Raw genomic sequence first — 16672 nt, 5'->3', positions numbered from 1 at the left:
TGGAGAAGGGAACTATTGTTATGACCACACGTGTGGACAAGTTAAAGACCCAATGCTAGTCCAAATGACTTTGTCTTGCTATTGAGAAAACAGAAGCAATGTCCTGTATGTGCTTGAAATGCTTGATTTCCTTCCCCCCCCCCCCCCACCTCCAGCTCATCTTGCTTCCCCATTTTATTTCTTCCTGCTCCCAGGCTGCTTGCTGCTGTGTTACGATCCAGTCAAGTTAACATCTACAGTCCCTGAAGCTTTTGCATTTCTTGTATTTCAGTCCCACCCCGAAGAGCTCATGGATGCACGTTCCTGTACCTGCCGCTGCTCCACACAAATCCAGCTGCCAGCTGAGAAGTGGAAAGCATCCAACTGACCCTTGCATCTGATCCAGCCTTTCACGCCAAGGACCAAAGGCAATAGCAAGATATTTTGGGACCAGGACAGGATGTTAGTCTGGTGTGTCCTTCCCTCCAAACACAAACCAACTTCAAAAGGGCTGCACCGAGAGAGATGAGGTGGGGAGCCCTCCTGTGCACAGCCCCTTGCGGCAACAGCCAGCAACAAAACGCCTTCCTGGCTTCTTGGGGCTGGCTTGGCTCTGCCGACTGCTCTGGTCACTGAGGGAACCTGGAGAGCGCCCCACACCCTGCTCACTTCTGGCACTCCACCATGATGCTGCAGAGCTCCCTCCTGCCTTGCTGTGGTCGTGTTCGGCTGGAGCTGGGGGCAGAACAAGATGAAGTGACTTAAGAGAAAAAAAATAGGTCGCTATGTAAGTAGACAGGACGGTGGGTAAGAAAAATATTAAATGATGGATGTCTGCTATTGATGAAACCAGACTTGAGACAGGAGCCACTTCTGCAAACTGAACATCAGCACATTCTTTATTTTTACGTTTACAACAACTGAAAACCCAGAGCTTTTAATTTTAACGTACAAACCAAGAAACCTGTTTCAATCAGGCTGAAATATTTCAATCTCATTAGTTTTCAGCAGCAGCAATAACAAAATACTCAGTGCCTACAAAAAGCAGACCTGGATAAGAAACACCCGTGTGTTTTTTAACGCGCTCTAGGCAAGCCACCCCGCAAAGCTGCAGGTCTGCAATGCTGCAAAATTGCTCAGAGCCGACGCAAAGGCAGGAGCCCCACATCTGCAAGCCCAGCTGTGCAGCAACAAGTGACACACCTAGCAATAGCACTCACCTTGCAAAGATTTCATTTTAAACCCTTCTCGATGAAGGCATTTGGCCTCAGAAATAGGGTGGCCCAAGGGAAGGCACTGTGACTGTTTCTGCAGCTCAGCTGATGGCCAATAACTCAATCCCTGCAGACTGCGAGGCAGAACCTGCAGGCCAGCATGGATTACTCTTAACAAATCTTCTGCTAAAATATAAAATGAAGAGCCAAAAAATGGAATAGCTCGAGGAATTTTGCAGATAGTTAACTAGAAGGGGGAAGAAAGCTAGGACGAAACAAAAGAGAGTCATTCCAGCTTTCCTTCAATTATTGAAGCTATCAAAATAGTGTAACAAATCCTAGGCATGTAACAGTAGAAAAATTACAGGATGTTTCTTAACTCTAAACGAACAGAGTTGGAATGGTGCTTCAGGGAGAGACCAGCGGGTCAGAAAGACAGCCCCAGTGTGCGTGGCCTGAAGGGACAGTAAGCACGTTAAGGATGCTCCACAAGTGGACAGCTAGCACCATGTTCAGCAGCCCACACTGCATGGTCCCATCAGGTAGGTCCCACACACCAGCCAGGGAGCCATGGTGACCCCAACTAAGGCAAGGGTATGGTTTTCTGAATTTCACTGGGCAAGACAGAGGGAAGACCTCATTTATATGTCTTGAATGAACTGCTGGAACTATAGGAAAACTATGCCTGGAAACCACTCTTAATTTCCTTCCAGAAGTCTTTGGGTTTTTCCAGGCTATGTATCTGTGTGTGCACAAGACGAAATTACAACACAGTTGTGTATACAAATAGCGCGGCTGTATTCTGGGGCACAATTTAATAGAAAATACCAGAACTCTCTGTCCGCAGGAGCTGTGAATCCATATTAAAGCATCCACAGTGTTATGAGCTCTATCACCTAATCAGGCTAGAGTATCAGATAGCTTTATTTTTTATGTTTACCATCACAGCGATCCCCCTGGTGCTGGGAGACAATGCTATGAATACAGCCGTTCTGCAATGCAGTCAGCAGACATTTCCGTACTACTCCAGGGAAGGCACAGATAATTACTTTAATTGCCCCCAGTTTGTTCTTTGGTCCATAATTACAGTTTGGGGTTTATAAATAACCAAGCGTGATTTTCAAAACCAAAACAAACCCCTCAATTACCTCAGGAACTGTGCTGCAACTCAGGCTCCAAAGGTGGCTGTGCAAAAGGGAGCCCAAATGGCATTGTATCGGCCCACAACATACAGATGTGCGTAAGCGGAGCAAAGCAACAGGATGGGAAACGTCACCGGGAAAATAAACTCCCTCATCATTATTTCGCTGCTTTTTACCTTAAAAAAACCAATGGCCTATTGTCTCGAATAAACCTATTGTTCTGCCACATTTTTTGTTATTGAGGGAACCAACAGTCCGTCAGTGAGAGTTTCCTGAGGAGCAGCAGCTTGGAAAGCTAATCGCAGTATCAGAAGCTTAAGGCACATTTTGCTGCAGATTTGGGAAACTGGAAAAGATAAGTTACAGAGGTAAATTAACACACACTGCTGAGGATTTAACTTGTTTGAATAGCCGCTTCAAATATAAAACACATTCCAGTTTTGCAAGGTGGCTGAAAACTGCACAGCAAAGTCCTGCCCTGTCGCATCCTCGCGTGATGGGCATTCCTCTCTCATTCCCAGGCGTTGTACGCTGCCAGGGATAGGGTACAGAAACCTCCAGGTCTGGAACCAGCACAGCAGGAGTCTTCACTAGCCAGGAACTGGAGCATAACAGGGCTTCTGATGGAGCAATGCCCTCTCTGAGCAACCAGCTCCACCACAACAAGCACATCATCAGCCGGACAGCCTCTAATATATGCTTCAGATACAGAGACCCATGGATATGAGACAGCTCTGGCTGAAGTGTTTCAAAAGACATTTGCCCACCGAGGAAACAAATTATATATTAGAAACCCTTCACAAAATACATGCTCTGCTCTTTCTCTACTTAATATCTTCCTTGCTTGAAGCTTGGCTGTTGCCCAAATGCATCCAGAGCAACACTTGATGATAACTCAAAAATGTGCAGTTAATCTGTGTATAGTTTCAGCTCCTGAATGCCAGGAGCCAAAGTGTATTTTTTTGAGAGAAACAGGCTCAATCACACAGCATAATCATGTTTGCGTAAGTTTTTAGATGGCCAAGGATAAGGGAAATAGTTCTGTTAACTCCTTTGAGAAAAGATGAAAACTCTAAAGGCAAAAAATCCAGTTTTTTTCAATGTCAGTTTATCCACAAACAAGTATAAGACCCTGCAGAGAGCTTTCTGCACTACAGTGAGAAACATTTAGCTTGTCCTTTTTTTTTTTTTTTTTTTTTTTAACCTCACAACTATATTTCATCATAAAAAACTAGTTTGAAGAAAGAGTAAACTTTTGCTCTTTGGTCTATCTTGACATTCCTCCAGAGACACATAACAGGAATACTTCAAATTCATTTTTGTCTCCTATTTGCAGGAAATAGGAAAGCTGCAGCTCTTAATTTCCAGACTTCTGAAACGAGAAAGATAAAGAAGTTATAGGCTGAAACAAAAAGTCGTTAAAGAAGAAAAGAGACAGAAATATAATCTAAAATGTACTTGCAGTGTTTTAGTGAAACTGGATATTTTTGCCTTAACCATAATATACAAGAATGGAGGATGCATGTGGCATAAATAAACATTTGTTATCTGTGTATCCACACCAGGAGGGAAACAGAAATATGAACTCATATTCCCGTCTGATATGGACTTCAAGTTCTACATTATCACAATAATTGCTGCTAACTGAAACCCCGATATGTAATACTGCAGAATGATACTAAAGCAAGTCAGCTTTTTCTTTCATAGGATCAATCTTGTGGGCACAAAGAAAAGATCTTCAAACAACATCTATTCATATCTGAATGAATTAAGATGAAAACATCCAGCAAATATTTCCCAATTTTACACCAGTTTTGGCGTCCTCCTCAAGAGCTTCTTTACAGCTATGTAGATGTTCACAGGCTGAGCCCTGGGATTCCTCCTGCATTCAGTAAAGCTCTCAGGGTGGAAAAATACCTGTGCTGTGTATTGCAAGCGCTCTGATGCTCTGCCAATTTTGAAGAGGAGACAAGTGCAAGAATATATCTGCAACTGTGGACAGTCATGGCCTTACTCAGTCAGAGCCAACTGAAGAAAAGCACTGCCTCCCCCAGCAACCCAGATTCCCAAAGCAGTGCTGGCACAGTAAGAGCAGACACCTGCTGCAGCTGATTTCATTAGAGGAAGCCCTAGAGCTCACAAGGGTCCTTAACAAACTGTACTTTTGCGGAGTGGGTTGGGTTCATAAATTCTCCTCACTGGGCAAATAACACTTTTCTTTTTTCTTTTTCTTTTTTTTTTTTTTTAATAGTTCTTCCTCCTGGCAAGCTCGTCTGCATTTAAATAATTATTATTCTGACCAGTGCTATCTACAGATAGCTCCCGAGGAAATGATTTCAAATTTCCTCTAAGCGTAAGCTGGGCAGTATAGGATAAATAGGGTAATGGCCAGTGACAAGGAACTAGCCAGATTCTTTTGGGTTCATTCCCTGGTATTCAATTTTTTTTAAACAAAATTTTTATTGCTCCTACAGAGAGAATGCAATAGCTTATGTTATATGTATTAACTATTTGTCAACAACAACAACAAAAAGCTTCAGTTCAAGAAGAGCACCACACAGTTACCCTACAGCAGAAAGTTTTGTCTGCAATTCCTTCACAAGTGTTATGAAGCTACACATTGCAGAAGAGGATATAAATGCACACTAACACAAGAGTTCTCAGCACTGACCATGTTTATAATGAAACATCTGCAGCTCTTAACTAATCTCTAAATATATTTCAATTACCGCATCTTAAAGATCTGAATCAATTCTAATGAGTTGGCTAAATATTGTATTACTGGAAATTTTACATTGTACACTACAACTTTAAGAAAAGAATTCAAACCAAGTAGAAAAGAATCCCTCAATCTGCCATTGCAGAAACAAACCCAGATACCTTGAAGTGTAATATCAGCTACAGTGTGGGTTCACTTCAGTGAAATTGTGAAAACAAAGAACTATGCTAAGCTTCTCGAAAGAAAGTTGTGAGTAAAGATTATCTGGGAATGTATTTTCTCTCTTTATCCCACATGACAAACGTACAAATCTAGTTCATGAACTGGATGAGTTTTATAGCTGATGAACAGTGTCTAGCCTGTATGGTGCTCCCTGGGTGTTACAACATTATCAATACAGAACATGTATTTAGATAGTCACAGAATCACAGAATCACAGAATCTCTAGGTTGGAAGAGACCTCAAGATCATCGAGTCCAACCTCTGACCTAACACTAACAGTCCCCACTAAACCATATCCCTAAGTTCTACATCTAAACGTCTTTTGAAGACTTCCAGGGATGGTGACTCAACCACCTCCCTGGGCAGCCTGTTCCAATGTCTAACAACCCTTTCAGTAAAGAAATTCTTCCTAACATCTAACCTAAAACTCCCCTGGCGCAACTTTAGCCCATTCCCCCTCGTCCTGTCACCAGGCACATGGGAGAACAGGCCAACCCCCATCTCGCTAGAGCCTCCTTTAATATACTTATACAGAGTGATAAGGTCACCCCTGAGCCTCCTCTTCTCCAGGCTGAACAAGCCCAGCTCCTTCAGCCGCTCCTCATAGGACTTGCTCTCCAGGCCCCTCACCAGCTTCGTCGCCCTTCTCTGGACCCGCTCAAGCACCTCGATGTCCTTCTTGTAGCGAGGGGCCCAGAACTGAACACAGTACTCGAGGTGCGGCCTCACCAGAGCCGAGTACAGGGGGACGATCACCTCCCTAGCCCTGCTGGTCACAGTGTTTCTGATACAAGCCAGGATGCCGTTGGCCTTCTTGGCCACCTGAGCACACTGCTGGCTCATATTCAGCCGACTGTCCACCATCACTCCCAGGTCCTTCTCTGCCTGGCAGCTCTCCAGCCATTCCTCTCCCAGCCTGTAGCTCTTCTTGGGGTTATTGCGCCCCAGGTGCAGGACCCGGCACTTGGCCTTGTTAAACTTCATACAGTTGACCTCAGCCCATCGGTGCAGCCTATCCAGATCCTCCTGCAGAGCCTTCCTACCCTCAAGCAAATCGACACACTCACCTAGCTTGGTGTCATCTGCAAACTTACTGAGGGTGCACTCAATGCCCTCATCCAGATCATTGATGAAGATGTTAAAGAGGACCGGCCCCAGCACCGAGCCCTGGGGGACGCCACTAGTGACTGGCCTCCAACTGGACTTGGCTCCATTTACCACAACTCTCTGGGCCCGGCTATCCAGCCAGTTTCTCACCCAACGAAGCGTGCGCCAGTCCAAGCCAAGAGCAGCCAGTTTCTTGAGGAGAATGCTGTGGGAAACGGTGTCAAAAGCCTTGCTGAAGTCAAGGTAGACCACATCCACAGCCTTTCCCTCGTCCACCCAGCGCGTCACTTTGTCGTAGAAGGAGATCAGGTTCGTCAAGCAGGATCTGCCTTCCATAAACCCATGCTGACTGGGCCTGATCGCCTGCTTGCCCTTCAAGTGCCGCATGATGACTCCCAAGAGGATCTGCTCCATGAGCTTCCCTGGTACTGAGGTCAAACTGACCGGCCTGTAGTTCCCCGGGTCTGCCCTCCGGCCCTTCTTGTAGATGGGCGTCACGTTTGCTAGCCGCCAGTCAGCTGGGACCTCCCCCGATAGCCAGGACTGCTGATAAATGATGGATAGGGGCTTGGCCAGCTCCTCTGCCAGTTCTCTCAGTACCCTTGGGTGGATCCCATCCGGCCCCATCGACTTGTGCACATCCAAGTGCCGTAGCAGGTCACCAACCAGTTCTTCGTGGATGGTGAGGGCCACATCCTGCTCCCCGTCCCCTTCCACCAGTTCTGGGTACTGGGTATCCAGAGAGCAACCGGTTTTACCACTAAAGACTGAGGCAAAGAAGGCATTGAGCACCTCCGCCTTTTCCTCATCTCTTGTAACTAAGTTTCCCCCCGCATCCAGTAAAGGATGGAGATTCTCCTTAGTCCTCCTTTTTGTGTTGATGTATTTATAAAAGCGTTTTTTGTTATCTTTAACGGCAGTAGCCAGCTTGAGCTCCAGATGAGCTTTGGCCTTCCTAATTTTGTCCCTGCACAGCCTCGCTACATCCTTATAGTCCTCCCTAGTGGCCTGCCCAATTTTCCAAAGATTATAAACCCTCTTTTTCCTCCTAAGCTCAAGCCACAATTCTCTGTTGAGCCAGGCTGGTCGTCTTCCCCGCTGGCTCATCTTTGGGCACATGGGGATAGACCGCTCCTGTGCCATTAGGATTTGCCTCTTGAATAGCACCCAGCCTTCCTGAACCCCTCTGCCCTTCAGAACCGCCTCCCATGGGACTCCACCAACCAGTGTCCTGAGCAGCCTAAAGTCAGCCCTCCGAAAGTCCAATACAGTGGTTTTACTGGTTCCCTTCCTGGCCCCGCCAAGAATAGAGAACTCCACCATTTCGTGGTCACTCTGCCCAAGACTGTTCCCGACAATCACATCCTCCACCAGTCCTTCTCTGTTTGTGAAGAGAAGGTCTAGCAGGGCACCACCCCTGGTAGGTTCACTAATCAGCTGCGTCAGGAAGCTATCTTCCACTTTCTCCAGAAACCTCCTAGACTGCTTCCTCTGGGCTGTGTTGTGCTTCCAGGATATGTCTGGGAAGTTGAAGTCCCCCACGAGTACAAGCGCTGACGATTTCGCAACTTCTGTCAGCTGCCTGTAGAACTCCTCATCCGTCTCCTCATCCTGGTTCGGCGGTCTATAGCAGACCCCGACCAGGACACTAGCCTTGTTGTCCCTGCCGATCCTAACCCAAAGGGACTCGATCTTGTCATTCCTAGCCTCGAGTTCTACAACATCGAAAGACTCTCTAATATAGAGAGCCACACCGCCACCCCTTCCATGCTGCCTGTCCCTTCTGAAGAGCCTATAGCCAGGCATCGCAGCACTCCAGTCATGAGACTGGTCCCACCACGTTTCCGTGATGGCAACCAAGTCGTAGCCTGCCCGCTGCACGATGGCTTCCAGCTCCTCCTGTTTGTTACCCATGCTGCGTGCATTGGTGTAGATGCACTTCAGCTGGGCCTTTACCTTATCCTCCGGCCTTGCCACTGCTCCCCCTGGTACAGCCCCAACAGTCCTCGCTCCAGCCCCATCCCCCTTCTTACCTAGTTTAAAGCCCTATCAATGAGCCCCGCCAGCTCCTGGCCCAGGATCCTTTTTCCCCTAAAGGATAGGGACCCGTCTACGGCCACCAGACCAGGTGCTGAGTAAACTGCCCCATGGTCGAAAAACCCAAGATTTCTGCGTAGGCACCAGCCCCGGAGCCACGCGTTTAACAGGTGGGCTTTCGTTGTCCTCTCCGTACCCCTCCCTGTCAACGTAGGGACGGACGAAAAAACTACTTGCACTCCTGCTCCGTCCACTAACCGTCCCAGTCCCCTAAAGTCTCTTTTGATAGCCTTCAGGCTTCTGTTGTCAATGTCATCAGTGCCCGCCTGGATTATCAGGAGCGGATAATAATCAGAGGGGCGCACCAGGTTGGGGAGCTTCCTGGCCACGTCCCTGACCCTGGCCCCAGGGAGGCAGCAGACTTCCCTACGGGTAGGGTCAGGCCGACAAATAGGGCCCTCTGTCCCCCTAAGGACAGAGTCTCCCACGACAATCACCCTTCTTTCTTTCTTGGTGGAGGCAGTTCTGATGCGTGGAGTCGACCTCCTCGCCCTAGGCATCCTCCTGGGAACACTTTCTATCTCTTCCTCAGCTACCGGTCTCTCAATCTCCAGGGCCTCAAACCTGTTTTGTATGGGCACCTGGGAAGGTGGGGCCGGAGGGGGAGGGCATCGCCTGCCACGTCGCACAGGGACCTGTCTCTACTCCTCCTCAGATCCCAGATCCCCTCCCTCAGCCCGACGGCGACAGGGCAAGGGGTCCACCCCCGTTTGGGGTGTCTCACCCCGGTACCTCTCCTTGATGCCCTGCAGGGAGTTGCTCCAGAAGTCAATCTCCCGCTCACACTCCCTAATGGCCCTCAGCCTCTCCACCTCCTCCTTGAGCTCCGCCACCATGCGGACCAGGTCATCCACCTGCTCACACCTCACACACGCAGCGTCTCTGCCTCCCGTTGATGGCAGCAGCAGGCTCTGACACTCCCTGCATCCGTTGACCTGAACCGCTGCAGAAAAGTCGAAAGCAGGAATACGGGTGAACATGTTCCATTTTTCTCTTTAAAAGGCTCAAGTTTACTGAATCATCTGTTCATCTGATGCCACCAACACCACCATAATGAAATTAAAATAATTTATTTGCAGTTGGATATACACCATTTTTTTTGCCTGACTACTATGTTTTTGTTAGCATTTCTTTTTATAGCTAAGAAACCACCATCACTGATTGAAAGCCAAGGTTAACATTTTAATTTCATGCACTACTTCAAAAGAAAGACATTCACGATTGGAACAGAACATTTTATCCGCTTATTCACTATTGTTCTTTGTAACACACCAATCCAAGGGTTTGATGGATTTGTGAATGACCAGGCAGTAACCACTCAATTAAGCAGGTTACGTGAATCTGCATACAGATTTTACATTAGGATCCTGCAGTCATTTTAGATGATTCAGAGGTAATTACATGATTGACACATGATAAACTAAAATGCATGCAAAAAGCCATCAGGCATGTAATGTGTATCAGTAACAAAGATGGAATATATGTCAAGAAGTGGTAAACAATGGAAGAGTCAGGGACAGTTTGCATGTGTGTAAGCACTGCTCATTACTAGCATGTCAGGTAGTAACTACCTGTGCATCCCGTTTAATTTTCAAGCTAAAATTTTTTCACTTCTCTTGATGGGTACATGTGAAATGGCAGAATACGTTCTCACCAGGTATTATGTGAGTGCTGTGAGGAAACTAGTGGTTAATTTGGTCTGAACAGTATTCTCCTTGGGCTGTGCAAGCCTCTCCCCTCCTCCAAATAATCTTTCAAAACACAGAAACAGAAAATGAAAGCTGGTTCTCTTAAACCAGAGTAAACAAGGATTGCTCTGGGTACATCCAACTCAAAGCTCAGCTGACCTGGGCTGTCACCACAGCCCTATGAGCTCATAGTGATATAGTTATTCTGTGTAAAAGTAACCACTTTGCTTTCCAGACTGATTTACTGAGTGGGGAGAGAGGGAGGAAAGTAATAGGAGAGTCCCACCACAGACGCACGTGGTTTATTTCAGGTAGGGTTACATCGCTTCTTATTCCACTTAGTATAGTGCAAGGTTAAAATGAAGTAGCATGAAATATTTTAACTTGGATTTTCAAGTAAGGAACATGTGCTACACAAAATTAAAACTGGACACCAAGAAAATTAAGTACTTAAGAGAAGAAATGGTGGGAGAACTGCAGCCTTCAGGGAAAGAGAGAGAAGCCAGTGTGAAAAATGCACAGCCTAAGAGGCCAGATTTGTGTTTCTGAAATGTTTATTATCATTTGAGAGAGATGACAGCAATCAGGAAAAAGAAAAACAAACAGAAACAAACAAACAAAAGAAAACAACAACACATACATAAAACAAAGCTCATGATAAAGCAGAGAAATGTCTCCTCTGATATCTGGGTAATGACAGGAACACACTGCCACATGATAATATCAAAGATGAACTAGATATTTCTTTTTAGGTGACTAACAAGACATGAGTTCTTCAGACTAACATTTTCCACAGCCAAAAGCAGTATAATTGCAGAGCCAGCTCCTTCTCAAACTGGCAGAGTCAGGAAATCCAAAAGGCATCATCAATGCACACCAGTAAAGTGCTGGCAACCACGCAACAAAGGAGAAAGACACATTATAAACTGCACATTATGAAACTTCTTGCCAAATCCCCGTGTGAAGTCCTCAGTGAAACTAGGGCTTATATAAACTCCTGATAGTCTTTTTCATGCACCTACCAGAGACAAACATCCTCCCCCAAACTGGAATAGGAAAATAATGTCTGTTGACCCACCTGAAGTTGGATGTCAGTCTCAAAACAATCCCTTCACTTGCTCTGTGACGGGGTCGAGGTCAATGTCATAGAAGCACGGCCTCGTGGGCAGTCCTGGCATGGTGCTCATCTGAGGGAACAATGAAACAAAGTTATACGCCTGCACCTGTAAGGAGATAAATCACTCCATCCACATAAACCTCAGAGTAAGAGAAAGGGGACTGTTCATCGCGGACTCAACTACAGATGTGAACTTCATCACATTTTTTGTTTCTGTTAAAAATGTCAAGCTCTGCACTTCTTCAATTCATTTTTAAGCATACACGTACGTTTCTAAAAGGCAGGAAAGAGGAAATAAAAGCCACAAAATAGAGGCTAGTAAACTAAACATAAAAAAATAAACTCCTTAACAAAATTACAACACTCTGGGACTTATTTGCTCCTCAGAATATTCATCCATAATGCTTATCCATTTATATCTACTTGGAAATTCACACAGCAAAGAGCAAGGACAGAGCTGACTGAATTCACCTGGTTTTACAAACGTGCTAAACCACAGACCTTTGCCACACAAATTCAGAATATAGGAGCAGAGTTAACCACAACACTTTTATGACTGAATACTTAATATGAGAAACAAATTGAAACAGTTCAACGAAACATACATGGATTGTAGTTGAATCCTAATTCAGTAGTTAGAATTGGTAGGCTGAGATATGAAGCCAAAGCAACCCAATTATCTCAAGCTATTTACAGTTAAGATCCTGATCTAGCATAAAACACCAGCATCTGCATACTTTTTAATGTGAATAATCTCATGGACCTAAATTACACAATTTACTACAGTTCTGCTTATGCTACTTATATTGTTATTTACAATTAACATTTTAGCAGCAATTAAAGGCACGAGTGACTTGGAAATCTTGAGGTGCAAGCCCACCACAGTTTATGCCACATTAAACCAGATGTACCCCAGTTTCTTACCTTCCCTACCTCGGCCCTCCCACCTTCTCCCTCATGCAGATGATGTCTGGAAAGCAAGTTCAGCAAAATAATTCTATTTTTTGATCCCCTTGGGCCAGAAGGGGCTTCTATGGCTCTAATACCAGCACTTGCACAAGGTGAAGGATGCAACTGCAGGGCAGTTTTAAGGCAGCACCAGACTGGATCAACCTGTGCAAGTGTGGGTTCCCACCCTGAGTCTTTATAAAGTAAATATCTCACCCTATCTCCACTAATTCAAAGCACTCTACAAATAGCATTTGTCCTTACGAACTCCATAAACCTTTTCAATATCTTTACCTCAGAATCAGAGTATATCCCTAGTATATTAGGTTCTACATTAATACCCAAAGGGATGAGAAACGTTACAACCTCTAGAAAGAAGCCTGCAGTTCAGCGTTAGCTGACCTGTTTGCTAGCTAAGAGCCTTTAAACATTAAAAGTTCTTTAAGAGATGCTAGATTCTGACGAGCAGATTTTTAGGTGGGGCCAGTCAGCTGGGACCTCACTGAAGCTGGTGGTTAATCTGACCCCAGGAGGTAACCTTCAAACAGGGTTGTACAGGAACAAATCACACAGGCTTGAGCACCAAAACCACCAGACACAATATCCTAAGGACAGGGGGAAACTGGCCCAGGCGGGTGGTGAGAGGGCCACAAGCAGGAGGGCTGCCACCTAGCAGAGCCCTCAGCTAAAATGGCCGGGCCGCTTCCCACCTCTGTCCTCCCCAATTCCCCAAGGAACACAGCTCAGCAACAGTGATTTTCCCGTCCAAAGGCAGGCTGTAACAGGCTGATCAGCCTCAAAGGAGAAAAAACAAATGACCACTATCTTAGTTGCTCCAGAGAGATGGACTCAGTCTCCTCTCCAGCTGGAGCGGGCTGTATTTCTTCATAGGCCAACCGGCACCTCCAGTGACCAGTTTGCATCTCCCCTGGGCTTCAGCTCTGCTCTCAATGCTCAGCACAGTGTTCCCATCACGGGGACACGAGGACAAACACGTCTCTTCGTGCTGCCCTGCCTCACCCCACAGCCCTGCCATCGCAGAGGTTAATCCCGTTGCTGCAAGGGGAAAGCAGCTCGGGGGGTGCAGTGCCGACACAGCCATCATCCTCCTTGAGGTCTGAGAAAAAACAATGCAACCGGCTCTTCTGCTGGACACAGTACATTTCCCCTGGTTTTAAATATAGCCCTTCCTGAGAGCTTTTGTTATCGCACACAGTAGGATTAAAAGACAAAACTGTCTGTTTGCATTCACCAAAACCCTTCCACTGATTGTAGGACATTGTTTTATTGGCAGACGTTGTCTCGGCACCTCAGTTAAGTACTAAAACACCTTGCTGCTATTGTTTATCTGTTGGCCACACCAGTCGGACTACTCCATTATTCGGGTTACTGAATTATTTTCTGCCCCAGATTCATCCCTGTTTCTGATTTAACTCTTGACAAGGAACAGCCATAATGAATTAAATTTCCCTGGGATGGGAAGGGAATGAACACATCGCCAAAGACAACTTTCTGGTTACTCTGTGTAAGTCAGTTCTACGCCTACATCTACATCTGAGAGTAAACTCCCAAATTACATGCCTCCCCCTTGTTAAAAAAAACACTATATCTACAAGCTTGGCCAGTCTTCATTTTCCCTGTATAATAAAAACAATAATAAGTTCAGTGGAGTTTTTCCTTATTATTATGTTGTTAAATAAATCCTGTAATCCTGTATGTGCTTGGAGGTTTGGAGGTTTCTTTTTTTTTTTTTTTGTCTACAAAAATCAGAGTGGAGTAACCGGGCCCATATTAACTAATGGAAATCTATTACATCTATAAAATGTAAATATCAAAACAGTTTATTGCCAGTTCAGGGAGTATAACTAGTCTTGTATTGAAAATTTAAGTCAACAAAAGGGAATAAGTTCATCTGAATTAAAATTACTGCTACGCAAAATGAAGTACAAGGCACAAAACCAGAGAGGAAACACTTTCGGACAAATAGTTATGTGAACTGCAGAGTGCAAATAAAACACATCCTGTCATTTTCCCCATGGCCCAGACTTCCAAACAGGCAAAGCCATGCAGATTTACGACCATGTCTCTCTGCTCTCATTATTTGGACACGCAGAGGTAACACGCAGCAGAATCTATCCCTTTTTCATTACTTCACGGTCAATAGCAGGAGACAGCTGGCTGGTCGAGGAGATTACTACCACTTATTCCCTCACCAGCACTCTGTTTCTTTCTTGAGGCCAAAAAGGCATGGGAGCAGAGGGCTCGGTAGGCTGCAAGGCTGAACGAGGCTTCAGCTGGCTGGCTTTCCACAGGGCTGCAGACTCAAAGTAATCCTCTCCCCCTGCACTGGGGAACAACAACATATGCCCTCTATACATTGCACAGAGATCATCGGGAATCTCCACACCCATATAGTCCTGTTTTGGTTATAGTTTGGTGGCTTCTCTACAGCACGTGATGTGGCTGTGGGGAAAGGCAGAATAAGAAGTAGTGAAAGAGACCACATTATCCACTTCAGACCACAAACTGGATTTACGCAACCAAAATAATACTGAATTTGACCAAAACTGTTTTTATCACACTTCCCTTGAGAGAAGGAACATATAAAGGCATAAACTTTGCATCTTAAGACTTAATGCAATTCATCTGAAAGTTTTATGCAGGGGAGAAAAAAAGAATTAAAAAAAGGTTTAAGAAGAATTCATCCAGCTACTGCCCAAAATGCATCATGAAGAAATTAACAGGAATTAGTTCCGTAGGAACTCAACGGAACCAATCAATTTCTTTACAAACTCTGCAGCTGTCTACACATCCATGAGAGCAAATCAGCTTCAAAAAGACAACATGAAAAATACAATGCATATTTCTTACTATGTCATTCTATGTTTAGGAGATAAAAAGTTCAAGTCTTAAATCAACCATCCTGAGAATCATTTATGATCCTGGAAATGAACATCTAGTGGAAGATAAAATATGATTCAAGTTAAGGAAGTCTGTAGGCTACCATTATTTACACCAGGCACTTACTATCTTCCAGAGTCACGCTTCTATGACTAGACAGAGTAAAACATAATGCGCTTCTTTATGAAAGGAAAGTGTCAGTTATTTCCAAGGAAGCTGTATGAGAGTGGTGTTCCACACTCTCTCCAAAAACACATCTAGGGTCACTGGATGAGTGATTAAGCTGAGCTTCATTGGACTTTCATTTAAATTACAATTGCATGTTCCCTTGTAATTTTGTTTGGCCATCAGGTCTGTGTAACAGTTACCATCAAGCCCTGAGGCTCTGCTAGCCAGGTTTGCCACGGTGCCAATAGGAACTATCCTGCTTCAGTTCCTTTTTTATAGTACAAATTAGTACAAATGCCTATTAGTGGTTGACGCATCCTGCCTTGTACTTCAAGTGTGCATATACACATATGTACAGATATTTATTTATTAAAAAAAAAAAATACTAATAGGACCTGAGATCGCCTTAACAGGTTTAGCACAATGGCATAATTTGCAAAACAGATGTCCTGAGGACTACATCCAACTCACGTTTAGTGTCTTTTTCAGCTATAAGACAACATGTGGCCGCATAGTAGCATGATTTATAAATACAGAAGAAACAAACAAGCAGGAAAAAAAAAAAAAAACACGCCCAAAACCAGAGAAATCTGTACTTACATGAAGTAGGCAAAATAGAAGACTAGAAGAAAACAAAAAATCAACAAACACCTTACTGAGGAAACATCTCTGTTATGTGGCTTATGAAGTTAATCTTGCATTTGACAAGAAATACAAGTAATTCACATTGTCTCATTGTACCCTTTTGTTAATTGAAAAAGTTAGGACAACGTGCAACTATCTGAAACTTGAAATACTGCGGAAAACAGATGTTGTTTCTCAGGAGAATCTAGCAGACATGACTGCGGATAACTCCTTAATAAAATCTGATGGGGTGAATTGCACACTCCATACTCCCTCATCAAGAAACAATACAAGAGGAAACTCAAGGGATTTATAAATAGCACTGTAAACCTGCAAGCATAACGTTCAACGTGCTAGCATTTGTTGGACCCTTGAGGCGTGGCACAAAGGAGCTCCACTTGAGGGTTTCAATAATGTCTCTTAGTATGAATTAGAGCTCTGAAAGACAGATCCACTACCAGAAATTTGCTTCCCTGAAGTTCATCTGTCAGTCCCAATGCACGAGAAACTGAAAGAAAGTTTCTCTCCTTACTTCTGAAAGCATCCTCACAGGTCCCCAGCCCTGCATACGTTTAGTCACGTTCTTTATCTCCACCATCAGATTACCTCCACTGACTTCTGTGGTGCTGGGCATGCACTGGAAGTTGGCACCAGGGGAACTGCACCCATGGGCTGGGAGAGAGAGATTAAACAGTTGCACGACTACACTGCACGACTGGAGAAGTGCAGATGTTAGTGCTGGATGC

The 16672-nt window shown here is 44.9% G+C and overlaps 1 protein-coding gene across 6 annotated transcripts in view; it reads right to left on the bottom strand.

The window, feature by feature from the left end:
• Positions 1 to 845: 845 nt before the first annotated feature.
• Positions 846 to 16672, bottom strand: part of MTHFD1L (methylenetetrahydrofolate dehydrogenase (NADP+ dependent) 1 like) — a 153660-nt gene continuing 137833 nt past the window's right edge. For 4 of the 6 annotated variants that reach the window (XM_027454366.3, XM_038177029.2, XM_072035910.1 and 1 more), the window contains 2 exons: positions 11247 to 11355; positions 846 to 3707 (listed from right to left, as the gene is read on the bottom strand). In XM_027454366.3, the coding sequence (XP_027310167.2) occupies positions 11266 to 11355 (90 nt within the window). In that variant the 3' untranslated portion in view covers positions 846 to 3707; positions 11247 to 11265. Of the gene's footprint in view, positions 3708 to 10704; positions 11056 to 11246; positions 11356 to 16672 lie in introns of those variants that run through there. The other 2 variants (XM_072035909.1, XM_038177027.2) reach the window with 2 other exon arrangements.

This window comes from Anas platyrhynchos, chromosome 3 (assembly GCF_047663525.1).
Source record: "Anas platyrhynchos isolate ZD024472 breed Pekin duck chromosome 3, IASCAAS_PekinDuck_T2T, whole genome shotgun sequence".
NCBI classification, from domain to species: domain Eukaryota; kingdom Metazoa; phylum Chordata; class Aves; order Anseriformes; family Anatidae; genus Anas; species Anas platyrhynchos.
Note: the sequence above shows the minus strand (reverse complement) of the source record. Positions and strands in the feature narration are given on the sequence as shown.